Genomic DNA, 13,292 nt, shown 5'->3' with positions numbered 1-13,292 from the left:
CTTCGCGGGCATGTCAGGGAACAGAGAGCGGCCGTGGAGCATGCTGGGAAATGTAGTCGTTCAACGGGACGGGGCGGCCACGCGCATTTATTTATTCTCTCCCCCTCCCCCGCTGGGACTATCATTGAACTTCCAAGCGTTAAGTAATAATAAAAAGGGGGCGGTGGCCATTTATCACACAGGCCGACGAAGCATGTTTTGTGGAGAAAAGGAGGATTTACGCGCACAGCACGCCGGGACATGTAGTACTTCAGGGATAAGCCGACCACGCCGAGCTCTTCTCCTCCCGTTAGTTATGCCTTTGAGGCCCCGCTAGAGAACGCGGGAGGGAAGGCTCCGCCCCTGCCCGGCTCCCCTTGCGCGCCTCAGAAAGAACCCAGCGCTCAGGCGGACTCCTGGTCTCCTCATCCTCCTCGGGGTCCTTCCGGCGCGGGTGAGAGGTCGCCGCGAGGGGGAAAGCGCGCGGTCCGCTGTGCCGCCGGCTCACGGTGGCGGTGCTGGCGGGGCCGACGGACGGACGGGTCGCTCGTTGGGCCATCCGGCGCCGCGGAAGGAGCAACGCGCTGCTCGCGAGCTCTCCCCAGCCATGTCCTACTGCCGGCAAGAAGGTACTGGGGGCGAGAGAGAGAGAGCAAGCATTGCGTTTCCTTATGGGGGTCTCATCCCCAGCTCCTTCTCCCGAGGCGCTTGAGAAGGAGCACGCTATGGCCGCCCTCTTCTTCCCCTTCTCGGTTTTCTTTACCCTCGAAACAGCCCTGCGAGCTGGACTGAGAGAGAGAGTGACCGTCCCCAAGGTCACGGGGTGGGAAGCCATGTGGCTGAGGAGGGATTTGAACCTTGCTCTTCCACATTTTAGCCACGGAGAGTGCGGGTGGGCAGGTTTTTTAAGAGGGCTCGTCTCGTCTGGTGGTGGTGGTAATAATAATAATAATAATAATAATAATAATAATAATAAATTATTTTAATGAATAATAATTATTATATTTTATTTATACACTGCCCAACTGGCTGGGTTTCCCCAACCACTCTGCATGGCTTGCAGCACATATAAAAACATAGTAAAACTTCAGACATTTAAATACTTCCCTAAACAGGGCTGCCTCCAGGTGTCTTCTAAAAGTCAGATAGTTCTTTTATTTCCTTGACATCTGATGGGAGGGCGTTCCACAGGGCGGGCGCCACTACCAAGAAGGCCCTCTGCCTGGTTCTCTGCAACTTGGCTTCTGGCAGTGAGGTAACTGCCAGTAGATCCTCAGAGCTAGACCTCAGGGTCCAGGCTGAACGATGGGGGTGGAGACACTCCTTCAGATATACCTATTAAATGTATCTGCAACTGAGTCAGGTGTTGGAAACGTGGTTTGTCAGGACACCTTCTTTTCCAAGGGCTTTTGGGTATTTGCAAAGTTTGCTGGTCACGAAACATCCCAGGGACTGAACTCTGTTGTTTTGAACGTAACGTTGCTGCCTTTATTGTTAGTTCACCAAAGCCCAGCACTGTCTGCTCTGACTTGGCAGCATCTCTGCCCTGCAGGGATGGGGAACCTGTGACCTTTATTATTATTATTATTAAGTAAATTACTAGTAAACAAACACAACATTTGAACACAAGCTTATATTTATTTGTGAGCAAGGAACTTTGGTGTTAGGCCACAGCTATTTTATAAACAGTGGTACCTCGGGTTACATACTCTTCAGGTTACATACGCTTCAGGTTACAGACTCTGCTAACCCAGAAATAGCGCTTCAGGTTAAGAACTGTGCTTCAGGATGAGAAATTGTGCTCCAGAGGCGCGACAGGAGCAGGAGGCCCCATTAGCTAAAGTGGTGCTTCAGGTTAAGAACAGTTTCAGGTTAAGTACGGACCTCTGGAACAAACTAAGTACTTAACCCGAGGTACCACTGTACTGTAGTAGTATATAGTTTTTGATGTTCATGGTAGGATGCTGTTCCTTTTACTGACAGTTAACAAAATGAGGCTTGCTCAGTCTTTCCCCCCACTCTCTTTCTCAGTTTTCCCTTCCTTCCCCCACAGAATAGAGTGAATGAAGTTATGACACTGTCTAGCAGTTGCTGTCCAGTTATGCAATGATAAATATGTTGTCATATTTATCATTACATAACTTTCAGAACTGTAAACTGCAGCATCTGCAATTTAATAGTTGAGTCTAATAAGGAGTTAGGTAAATAGTTAGGTAACTATGGTAGTAATAAAGTGGTACTAATTTTTAAGTGAAAGCAATGAGTTGTGGTTTACGATTAAGCTAAAGTCACTTAAAGTCTTAAATCAATACTTCTAATTATGTTTGTGGGGGTCTGCTTTGTCTAATGCTGTGAGGCTACTGCTGTGAGTTGGTGGCTGAAGGAAAGTTAGAAACTGAGGTATGAAAGCTAGGAGCTAAATGGCACCTTAAACCTATGTTATGGGCACAACAAGGGAATGTCTAGGTGCTCTTTTTTATAACAAGAATGCAAAGCTGAAAATGAACTGCAGCTAAAATATTATGTTCAGTTTTCACATGGTCTAGTCCTTCCCCTGCCTGCCCACCCCCTAATATTCTTATGAGGGTCTCCTCTCCAGTTTTCAGAGAGTAGCTGGAAGTGGGGAGGCAGAAAAAGGTCCTCCTTTCCTTCCACTCTGCAGTTTTAATCAAATCTTAGGTGCAATACTCTGCCCAGAGCTCAAAAAGTGCTATCACTAATGAAATTCCTTGTCGCAAAATGCGCCTAGAACAATGGGAGTTTCGAACACTGGCTGTGTATTTGAGACACATAGTAGTACAGTCATACCTCGGGATAAATACACTTCAGGTTGAGCATGTTCGGGTTGCACTCCGCGCTGACCCAGAAGTAACAGAGCATGTTACTTCTCGGTTTCGCCACTCGCGCATGTGCGGATGTTCAAAATGACGTCATGCACGGAAGCAGCGAAATGCGACACGCGCAGACGCGCTATCACGTCTTAGGTTATGTTCAGGATGCGAACGGGGCTCCAGAACGGATCCCGTTTGCATTCCGAGGTACCACTGTACATAGAGTTATAGAATTGTAGGTTTGAAAAGGACCCCAGGAGTCATCTATTACACTAACCCTCTGCAAGGCAGGAATCTCAGCTAAAGCATCCATGACAGATGGCCATCCAACCTCTACTTAAAAACCTCCAAGGAAGGAAAGTCCACAGCTTCCTGAGGGAGTCCGTTCCACATCATTGTCAGACGCTGTCATGGCACTTGAACTGTAACTTTATTGGTAGTTCAGGCAACTCCCCATTTGCACGGGGGCTGCGTTCTGGGTCATTGTGTGCTTGTGTGAAATCGCATATAATTGGAGCGCTCATTGAAAAAGCGTGCAAACACCCAGGCCTGCCCTCGCCCTGTTCCTTTTTGTTACGTTTTTGGCTCACTTCCAGATTCAGCCTGATGCATGTGTGTGTGTTCATGCACATATCGGACACACCTAAAACGGCCACGCCTGTATTTCATTTCCATTATGTATAGATAGTGTGCTTTGGTTATATGAGAACTCACATTTGGAGAATGAGTTCACACTACAGTCGTTTTCGAACAGCCTAGTTCTCGAATGTTTTGGCTCCCGAACAATCGAAACCTGGAAGTGAGTGTTCCGGTTTTCAGACGTTCTTTTGGAAGCCAAATGTCCAACAGGGCTTCTGCAACTTCCAATTGGCTGCAGCCAATCAGAAGCCGTGTTTGGGTTTTCGCACGTTTTGTAAGTCGAACAGACTTCTGGAATACAGTGGTACCTCTGGTTACGTACTTAATTCGTTCCGGAGGTTCATTCTTAACCTGAAACTGTTCTTAACCTGAAGCACCACTTTAGCTAATGGGGCCTCCCGCTGCTGCTGCACTGCCGCCGCGTGATTTCTGTTCTCATCCTGAAGCAACCCGAGGTACTATTTCTGGGTTAGGAGAGTCTGTAACCTGAAGCGTATTGTAACCCAAGGTACCACTGTAGATTCCGTTCGACTTCCAAGGTACGACTGCATTAGTATTTTGGATTAAGAACAAAAGCAAAATATCAGGTAGATAAATTTTTGAAATCCACCTTAAGTCTGTAATTAACAAGGAGAGAAACTTTGCAGTAATCTCTCTGATAAATTGCTTTTCTTTTAAAAAAAATAGATCTGAATGAAGCTAATCAATTCTATGAAATGACTGGGGTGAGTGTTGTTACAAGATGATGTAATGCTTCACTTGCCTCTGGCCTGTGTGAGTTACTTTGGGTTAGGCAGCACTTCAGGGAAGCCTTTCATTGGAAGTGCTGATGCATGATTTCAGTGTTCTGGGGGCTGACAGTGGGGATGTGTCCGGGGAAAATCTCCATTGCAGGGTCATCCCAGGATAGCTGTTTCATGTGACCATATTTGGCTTGCTCCAACGCCACACTATAAAATCAAAGCAAATTGATTCACAATGGAAGTTAAACTACCCTGCTGCCATCATAAGCTCATTACTATTTGCCCCGTCTTTGTTGACTAATGAGATTAATTGATCTCTGACCCCTTCGTACCATTTTTTAAAAAGTGTTTGTGGACAGTAATCGGTCTTTTAGTATTAACAAAGCCTTCTCTCAAATTTTATGTGTGAGTCTTCATCAAAAGTTGGGGAAATACAATGGGATGGAGCAGAAGAGCCAAAGGCCTCTCTGGAGCCAGCCCAGTGTTTATTCTTAATTTCTGAACATCCTCCAGTTCGCTTTAACCAAATGTAATGGCCAGACTCATGCACACAACTTTGATTGAAGCCTCTCCAGTGCCAATTGGAAGAGAATCGTGAGCTTCTACTAGGAATGCATCTTTATATGGAATTGTTCGAAGGCTTCTGTTGGACAACTGCTCTGGACAGACTGTTCTATCTGGGCCTAATGCTCTTTGTGTCTCTCTCTCTTTTTAATTTTCAGGAAAGGACAAAATTATATTTGTGACCAAAGAGGACCACGAGACACCAAGCAATGCTGAACTGGTAGCAGATGACCCCAATGATCCTTATGAAGACCATGGTCAGTAGTAGAGAGGGGAAAGCATAATGTTCAATAGGGCTGTATACTGGTATTGAAATAACATCGTAATAAGTCTTTCAACACAAATTGCTGGTTCCTGTTAGCAGAGAGATTTGCTCAGTAGCTTGTAATAATCCAGGGTATTTAATGTGTGCTCTTCCATGTTTCCATGTGTTTAAAATTGGGTTTTCTTTATTATAAAAAATGTAGTCAGGAATCTCTAGGGGGCAGCAGTCACACACAGAGACAGCTATGCTTGCGATGTACTGTGTTGGCTGTCACCTGTATACGATCCTATCTGAACCCTATCTCTCAATATAAACTTTCATGGTGTGGATTTGTTTTAAAATGGGCGTTCACAGTGTGGCTGGCAGTGAAAAGCCTGACATTTTTCTCACTTCTCCATAGTAAAAACAGCTGTGCTAAACTAAAAAATGTGTATAATGTATTTTCTAAGCTTATGCCCCGTTTTAGCTATCTTGGGGCTTCAGCAAAACAAACAATGTAAAACAAGTAATAAAAATACTTTAACCCGCCCCCTCCCCAACAGCTAAAACCAGTGTATAAAATAAAGGTGTAAAAGTTATATTACTGAATAACTTCAGCAAACCCACACATATCTGGGGTTATTTTTCATGGGGCTGGTCAGCATTTTCAGGCATCTCCTATGCTAATTTTATATATAATAAGCTGCTAATTTAGAGAGAGTTTGGGGTGAGAGCAAGAAAATCTGGTGCGGAGTAGCCACTGGTAGAATAACCTCATCGCTTTACTAATAGCAGTACTTCCACCATAGAGAAGTTTCTGTTACTTGTATTTAGGACACCTTTGGGATCCTCAAGGGGTCTAAGCCCAAGGGGTCTCATATGGACCCTCGACTTTATTTAGCACATTTGGCCTACATCAATAAAAGCAATGCTAAATCAATGTGGAAAGTTCTCCTAACTTATTTCACTTGGTATTTGTGCCACAGTAATGGCAGAGCCCCCAGTCTGACTCCTCTTCGTGGTACTGTACTCTTGGTCTAAGACAAAGTGGTCAGTCTGGAGTGGGTGTTTTTTACCTTTTCCCCACAGTAGTCTGGACATAAGCTTATTCATTCCAAAGAAGGGAGTACTAAAAACTGTTGGCCGAAGTGATACGTTCTTCAGTGTTGCCTGCTAAATAAGCAGTACACTGAACATAAACAAGCAGTGTACATCAGGAATATATAAAACAAGGATAAGTATGTACATGAAAACAGGACCTGTGGGAATTGTGAATGAAATGCAATAAAAGGTTAATGAAACATAACTTCAGTTATTGAATTAGAAGCAGCTGTTCATAGACCTTACTCTAATGCATTTAATAAGAGAATACAAAAAAAACAAAACCCTCCTCCAATAAGTAATTTGAAATCTTGCTGTGATTAAGGTTAACCTTGTAATCTTCAGATAAAAAGAAATAGATGTCCCTTTCCGTGCTCCTAAACTCCTAGGCTTCAGCCACCATCTGCATCTTATTGCAGAAAGACGTGCAGCAGCAGAATTTGAGTGTCTCTCACCCTCTCCTTCAGCCTTCATCATTTCAGGCAGGATGTATTGCTGGCCAAGAACCAGCATAGTGTCTACAGGCTGGGGGGGGGGGGGGAATGGCTTTGCAGGCTGTTGGCACCTCCCATTCTGAGATTCCTGCGGCAGCTTCTAAAGAAGAAGAAGAAGAAGAAGAGTTTGGATTTGATATCCCGCCTTTCACTCCCCTTCAGGAGTCTCAAAGCGGCTAACATTCTCCTTTCCCTTCCTCCCCCACAACAAACACTCTGTGAGGTGAGTGGGGCTGAGAGACTTCACAGAAGTGTGACTGGCCCAAGGTCACCCAGCAGCTGCATGTGGAGGAGCGGAGACGCGAACCCGGTTACCCAGATTACGTGACTACCGCTCTTAACCACTACACCACACTGGCACACTGGTTTAGAGTTGAATTTCCTACTGGCCAGGAATACAAAAAGATGAATGATTAAGATTTTCCTCTCCGCCCTTCTTTTTTGTCTTGCTGAAAAGCAGTTTTGTTGAGGGGGAAATCAATGCGATCTTGTTTAAAAGCAAACCCACTTCCAAATGTGAAGCCAAGTGGATTTATAGCAGCGCAAAACAAACGAATTAAATTGACCCTTCAGTTTGTTAAGAGCCAGCTAACTGAGGCTCCCATTTGTTTCAGTGGGATTGGCACAGAATAAACTCCTAGTAGATTGTACTTGTTTCTACCAGGTTTTTGTTGTTGTTATATAGATGAAAAAGTACCATAATGTACCACAAGGCCTTAGTGCAACAGTGTTTATATTTTTAATTTGACATTTGAATGACATTTAAAACTGTTTTCAAACTTTAGCATTTTGGTTTCATTTTAATTTAGTGAGAAATATTGTGGTGTTGTGTGTTCCAGTATAAAAGATCCCACCCACACCCAAAGTAGCATAGGGAATTATTTTCTGAGAATAATCTCTGGCTCTTTGTGTTGTCATGCTGGGATTTGACAGTACTGTATAGCTTTCCAGCTTTCCATTGCAATAGCTTCTAAAATATAATTGGGGTGGTTATAGCAGAATTTGTCTGGTTTTACTGACTAATCTTATTATGGCTGCAATCCTAACAACACTTACCTGGATGTAAACTCAATTGAATTCAATAGGACTTACTTCTGAGTACAGTATATAGTTAGGGTTGCAGCTTATTTTACAAGCAGCTCCCAACTGCTTCTGTTTCTTCAATAAACAATTTTTAATGCTTTTAGTTCTCTTTTGAAAATGTTTCAGCATGAGTACCAAGCAAAGGAAACTATGCTTCATGTACACGTTAGGTGTTTTGTATTTGACTGTCCTCCCTGTGCTGGAAGAAGAGAAGTTGTCTTTAATCATAGACGGCAGAAAGTCTTATCAAGAACCTTCAGGCAGTGGTCATATAGTGCATCAGTTTTGAGTTCTAATTCAAGAGGCATAAAAGAGGTATTGACACAGCCATTATAGAAGAGAAGTGGCCCTAGGTCATTGAACACTTTCCTTGGCATTTGTGAAGGGTTGTTTTCTTGGCAGATTTTTTCCTAGTTCCGTGAACATAGAAGGTGTTCCACAGAATCTTCTTCCTAGCCAAGAAGCTGCAGTACAACAGTTGCAAGCTCCAGTTCTTCTGTGCTACCTGATGCCAACATGGGGTCTTCCTGCCATCTTCTCTCATCTGCATTCAGCATGGCTTGTATAATTTGCAGAACTTGGGTTCCTGCGTGCTCTTTAGAAAACTCCCACCTAATAAACCCTTCCTGCACAAAATTCATTCCGTAGCAAAAGTTAGTAAAGGTAAAGGGACCCCTGACCATTAGGTCCAGTCGTGACCAACTCTGGGGTTGCGGCGCTCATCTCGCTTTATTGGCTGAAGGAGCTGGCGTACAGCTTCCGGGTCATGTGGCCAGCAGGACTAAGCCGCTTCTGGCAAACCAGAGCAGTGCACGGAAACGCCATTTACCTTCCCGCAGGAGCAGTACCTTTTTATCTACTTGCACTTTGATGTGCTTTCGAACTGCTAGGTTGGCAGGAGCAGGGACCGAGTAATGGGAGCTCACCCCGTTGCGGGGATTTGAACCGCCGACCTTCTGATCGGCAAGTCCTAGGCTCTGTGGTTTAACCCACAGTGCCACCCGCGTCCCTATGGAACGCAGGTGCAAAAGTTACTAGCCTACAATTCATTATTAGCCCGCCTACATCTGCCTGTTTTCATTTGGGGTATATCTACAGCCTGAAAGAAGGAAAAGAATCGACCTGTAGCACTTCAGATTTTGTGGGACTCTGAACTCCCATCAGCTCTAGTCAGCGTAGCCACGAGCTAAGGATTATGAGAGCTAAGGAATATGGGAGCTAGGGAGTATGGGAGTATCTTGAAGGCCACATGTGCCACAAAGCAATCAGTGACTATTTGCAAGGCTTTTTGTATACTGAAAATACAGAGAGATGCTGGGTTCATTCAGCTGTGGTCAGAGAGTATTCCTAAATTCAGAGTCATGAGCTCCCTCTCTTCCCTCCTCCAGTGGATCTACAAGGAAATGAGAAGCTTTCACTTCTTCTTTTTCAATGGACTGTGGTTACTCATTATGTCTGAACCCAGAATAAATTATATTTTGGCCTGTTTCCCTAAACCATAGTTAAGGTTAACCACAGTTCTGGGTCTGGAAAGAATAATAAATCATGTTTAATTGAAAATGGAAGCCACATTGCAAGTGGGGATTTGGCATTATGTCTGAACTCTGTATCCATGACTGCTCAGGAAGCAGATTTGCACAACCAAGTGAACTAGTTAATGTGGGAATGGTTTACAATAGCTTGAATGTGATTTAGGTTGCACTCTTGCCCTTTGGACTCGGTTATCCTGCCCAACGTGTAGAGTGGAATTGGAAGATTTTAACATTAATAAATGTTTTAACACAGTTTCAAAGTTACTTGGATTATCTGCTTTCATAGTTTTTAAGCATCTCTACTTAGATGTAAGACCTAGCTAAGTGGAAGTAGGACTGCAGGGGCTGAAAAATCACCCTCGTTCCAAGGGTTCAGACTAAAAAGTCCTATAATTTTACATCAGTGTTCAGCCCCATTAGTGCTCCTATTGGATGCATAGCAGCAGGGCTTGGTGAGTTGCATCTGGAGAATTTCGTGACCACTATGTGATCACTTGCTTATGGAGGCTGCTCAGATTTGCAGATTTGGAATCTTGTGTTTTCTCCTTCATAAAGCAAAACCACAATTCTGCTGTTCCGCACAAAAATCGCCCCTCATCTGCTTCATGTTTTCCTTCCCAGACTTGGCTACTCATTTAGGAGCAAAAACATGAAAGCAATGAAGGGTTTTTTGTGATTATCATCGGCATCTTTTATGTTTGCTGCTAGTGTCAATAGCAGTAGTAGAAGTGGCATCTTGTCAACGATAGGGTTGATTGTAAGCAGACAATTGATTGTATTGGTTTTAGGGGAATTGAAACTGACTGTGTGGGCTCAGTGTGAAATAGTTACCCTTGTTCATCATATTGAATCTACAGCACACAAGTTCAGTCACATCTCCATTATCTGCCATTAGCTTACTGATTTCTTTTTTTCTTTCCTAGGTTTGATATTGCCTAATGGAGATATCAACTGGAATTGCCCTTGCCTTGGCGGAATGGCGAGTGGTCCTTGCGGGGAACAATTCAAGTCTGCCTTTTCCTGTTTCCATTATAGCAAGGAAGAAATAAAGGGATCCGATTGTGTGGACCAGTTTCGTGCAATGCAGGAGTGCATGCAGAAGTACCCAGAGCTGTACCCCCAAGAAGATGATGACGATGAAGAAGATGAAGAAAAGCAGGGCAAAACTCTAGAAGCTGCTGCTGCTGCTTCTGTAACCAAAGAGGAAGAGAAGGGATCCAGCTAATGAAGCTCCACGGAGGCTTTGGTCTCCTTTCCAACTTCAAAGACACACTATAACTTATGCAAAGCATCTTCCCTTCCCTTCCCTTCCCTCCCCTCCCTCCCTCTCTGCCCCTTCCCCTGATCCTTCAAGGAACACCCTTCACCTCTCTTCAGTGCACTGTGTCCTGTGAAATTACTTGCTGCAAGGAAGTAAGACACCTTGGCCTCATGGTCTCAATAATGCTGCAAAGAGGTCAGTGCATAGCAGGGGGACAAGCCATTCTTAGGCACTGCCGCTGCTTTAATAGTTATTTCCTTCTCCAGTCATGTTAAGTTTGCAGGTTGACTTGAACAAGACTAGTAGAGAGGTGGAGCCAACACACAATCTGGAGGAAATCCGTCAGCAAGGATGTCCGGTCAGGGTTGATTTTCAGTGATAGTCTCAGATATTCCCAATGCTTTTTTGGGGTGGGAGGCATAAAACTCTTAAAATTGATTCAGAAACTGTTGAGAATGATTGAAGTTTTCATTTGCACAGTTTATATGCTTTAATAGCATGTGAAATTTGCATACGCTACTGATTTCTGGTAATGGAAAATTATTGTGTGTGTAAAAGGGGGGAATGATTTTTGCATTATTATTTTTTTCAAAAGTGTTGATCAGGTCTTGATTTCACTGATAGGGGAGAATGCTAACTACTGTTTCTCAATGTTCCTGATCAACCCTGCTTTTGTGGGATTCCTCTCTGTTCAAGCCTGTCCCTTCTCCAGACAGGTTGCTAAAATAGATGCCCTTGACAAGGAAATTGCAATGTTACCTGGTGTAACAGCCTCTGACTAGATAATTGTGACTAGAGTGTACATTAAAGGCAAAACCTTTCTAACTTGCATTGAAGCCTTCATGTCTTTTATTAATGCTGGCGATTGATTACTCAATTCTTTTCCTGTTGCTGTTGTAGCCAAGCTACTGTATCCTGGAAGATGCACGCTAGCAGAACTACACTGTGTTATTTAGATTTATGGATTTTTGTGTCTAGTAGGCGAGGTTACGCTCCAAGCATATCTTTAGCAAGCAAGTACAGTGTATGCTGAAATCAAGCCGAAATAAAATCTCCAAAAGGTTTTAACACAATTGCTGTACCTTGGTGCTTGCTGGTACAGTAAGAACATAATATGCGAACACTTGATGAACCTTCTGGATCAGGCCAGGGGCCCGTCTAGTCCAGCATCCTCTCATCACAGAGGCCAAGCAGATGCCTATGGGAGACCTGAAAGCTGGGCAGGAGCACAACAGCACTCTCTGCATTGACGATTTCCAGCAACTGGCATTCAGAGACATAATGCCTCTTGCCAGTGGAGGTAGAACATGGCTAAGCTGCCTAGTAGCCGACGATAACCTTGTCTTCCATGGATTTGTCTAAACCTCTTTCAAAGCCGACCAAGTTGGTGTATGTTTACAGTGGTTTTAATGAGCTTCCAAGTGTTACCAATTGTCACTTTAGCAGCATATTATCCTCTGCGCAGACACCAGACTGTTAAATGTGTTGCAAGTGGCTCTCCTTGCTGCCTCTTCTCTTAAGTGCCGCCTGATTTCTATCATCCACTTTTCATTTAACGAAGTGGAGTGGAAGTACCAGCTCTCTGTCAGCAGTTCACTCCTGGGATGGATAGCAGGCATTTCGAAAGTGCATTCTACTCTTTTTTTTTTTAAAGAGAAAAAGAGCATGAAAAGGCCTCTCAGTCTGCATACAGAGTAGGCAACAAAGCAGGTGCCAAAAGTGCAGAAGTGATAAAAGCTTGGCGCCTAAGCCGTTGGCCCAAAGAGATGGAGCCTTGAGTGATCAGATAAAATATGGGGCACTTGTTAAGAGTGGGGTTTACCTGGACCTGTCATTTCTGAAAAGGAAACTCGGCTGGCTGGGTATTAAGGCAAACAAATTGCCAGCCTTTGTATTTTCTCATCTCCTTTCTCATGCCTTTTTTCTTTCTTTCACATTTTGAAAATGATTTATAACAGTGTTTACAGAATCTGGGTGTTAATGTGCCTTTCACAAGAGACTGGGAGATGCTTCTTTGTGTGGCAATCCCACAACAGTCCTGCCAGCCTTTGAACACCGTAGGACAGGCATAGGCAAACTTGGCCCTCCAGATGTTTTGGGACTACAGCTCCCATGATCCCTAGCTAACAGGTCCAGTCATCAAGGATGATGGGAATTGTAGTCCCAAAACATCTGGAGGTCCGAGTTTGCCTATGCCTGCCATAGGACCTAAGGGCCACCATAGGAAATGGTTCTCTTGTTGCTCCTGTAAGGCCTCAAGGCAGCCACAGATTTACATATGAAGATATTGGCCCCCATTTTAGAACCTGTCTAGCATGAGCAGGGAGGAGAAGGAAGAGGATTCTTCAGTAATGGCTTATTTTTAAGGTACAGTATTTATCTTTCAGAACTTCATTTTCAGCATTTAGTAAATACCAGTATTTATTTGGGTGGGGCATGTGTAACCAACAGAGCAGTTGCAAACATGGCCGGTCTATGTACTTTCTGTTTCCCGTTCTGTGCTGCGAAAACAGAAATCGGCATAATCCTAGTTCACAAGCACATGAAACAATATGCATATTGCAAGTTTGCTTTTATAAAGCAAATAGAAGTCCAAAAATGTGGTGCATGGGCCTGTTGTGAAATTGCCCAGTTTAGGGCATTCCATTAAGACCCTCATTCCTCTCTGGTTCTTGCCTCTTAAACCAGGGATCACCAAGGTGGCGCCCTCCAGCTGTTGTTGGACTCCAGCTCCCATCAGCCCCAAGCGGCATAGCCAGTGGCCAAGGATGGGAGTTATAGTCCAAGAACCCCATTGGTTATCTGAGTTCCAGAACAGCCT

General features: G+C 44.1%; 1 protein-coding gene across 1 annotated transcript; it reads left to right on the top strand.

Moving 5' to 3' along the window:
• Window positions 1-454: 454 nt before the first annotated feature.
• CHCHD4 (coiled-coil-helix-coiled-coil-helix domain containing 4) lies at window positions 455-11,302 on the top strand. Its single transcript, XM_082210858.1, has 3 exons — window positions 455-608; window positions 4,915-5,013; window positions 10,134-11,302. Exons 1-3 carry the CDS (start codon window positions 587-589, stop codon window positions 10,433-10,435), a joined length of 423 nt encoding a protein of 140 aa, XP_082066984.1. The 5' UTR covers window positions 455-586; the 3' UTR covers window positions 10,436-11,302.
• The last annotated feature ends 1,990 nt before the right edge of the window (window positions 11,303-13,292 follow it).

This window comes from Podarcis vaucheri, assembly GCF_965113315.1.
Source record: "Podarcis vaucheri genome assembly, chromosome: 2".
NCBI classification, from domain to species: Eukaryota; Metazoa; Chordata; class Lepidosauria; order Squamata; family Lacertidae; genus Podarcis; species Podarcis vaucheri.
The sequence above is the reverse complement of the archived record's forward strand: the minus strand, read 5'-3'. Positions and strand labels throughout refer to the sequence as shown.

Bases quoted from the DNA above. Each gene is read 5' to 3' on its own strand.
- CHCHD4 (XM_082210858.1), top strand. From the start codon at position 587: ATGTCCTACTGCCGGCAAGAAG. The intron at 609-4,914 runs GTACTGGGGGCG...TTTAATTTTCAG, and splicing joins GTCCTACTGCCGGCAAGAAG to GAAAGGACAAAATTATATTT. The intron at 5,014-10,133 runs GTCAGTAGTAGA...TTTCTTTCCTAG, and splicing joins TGATCCTTATGAAGACCATG to GTTTGATATTGCCTAATGGA.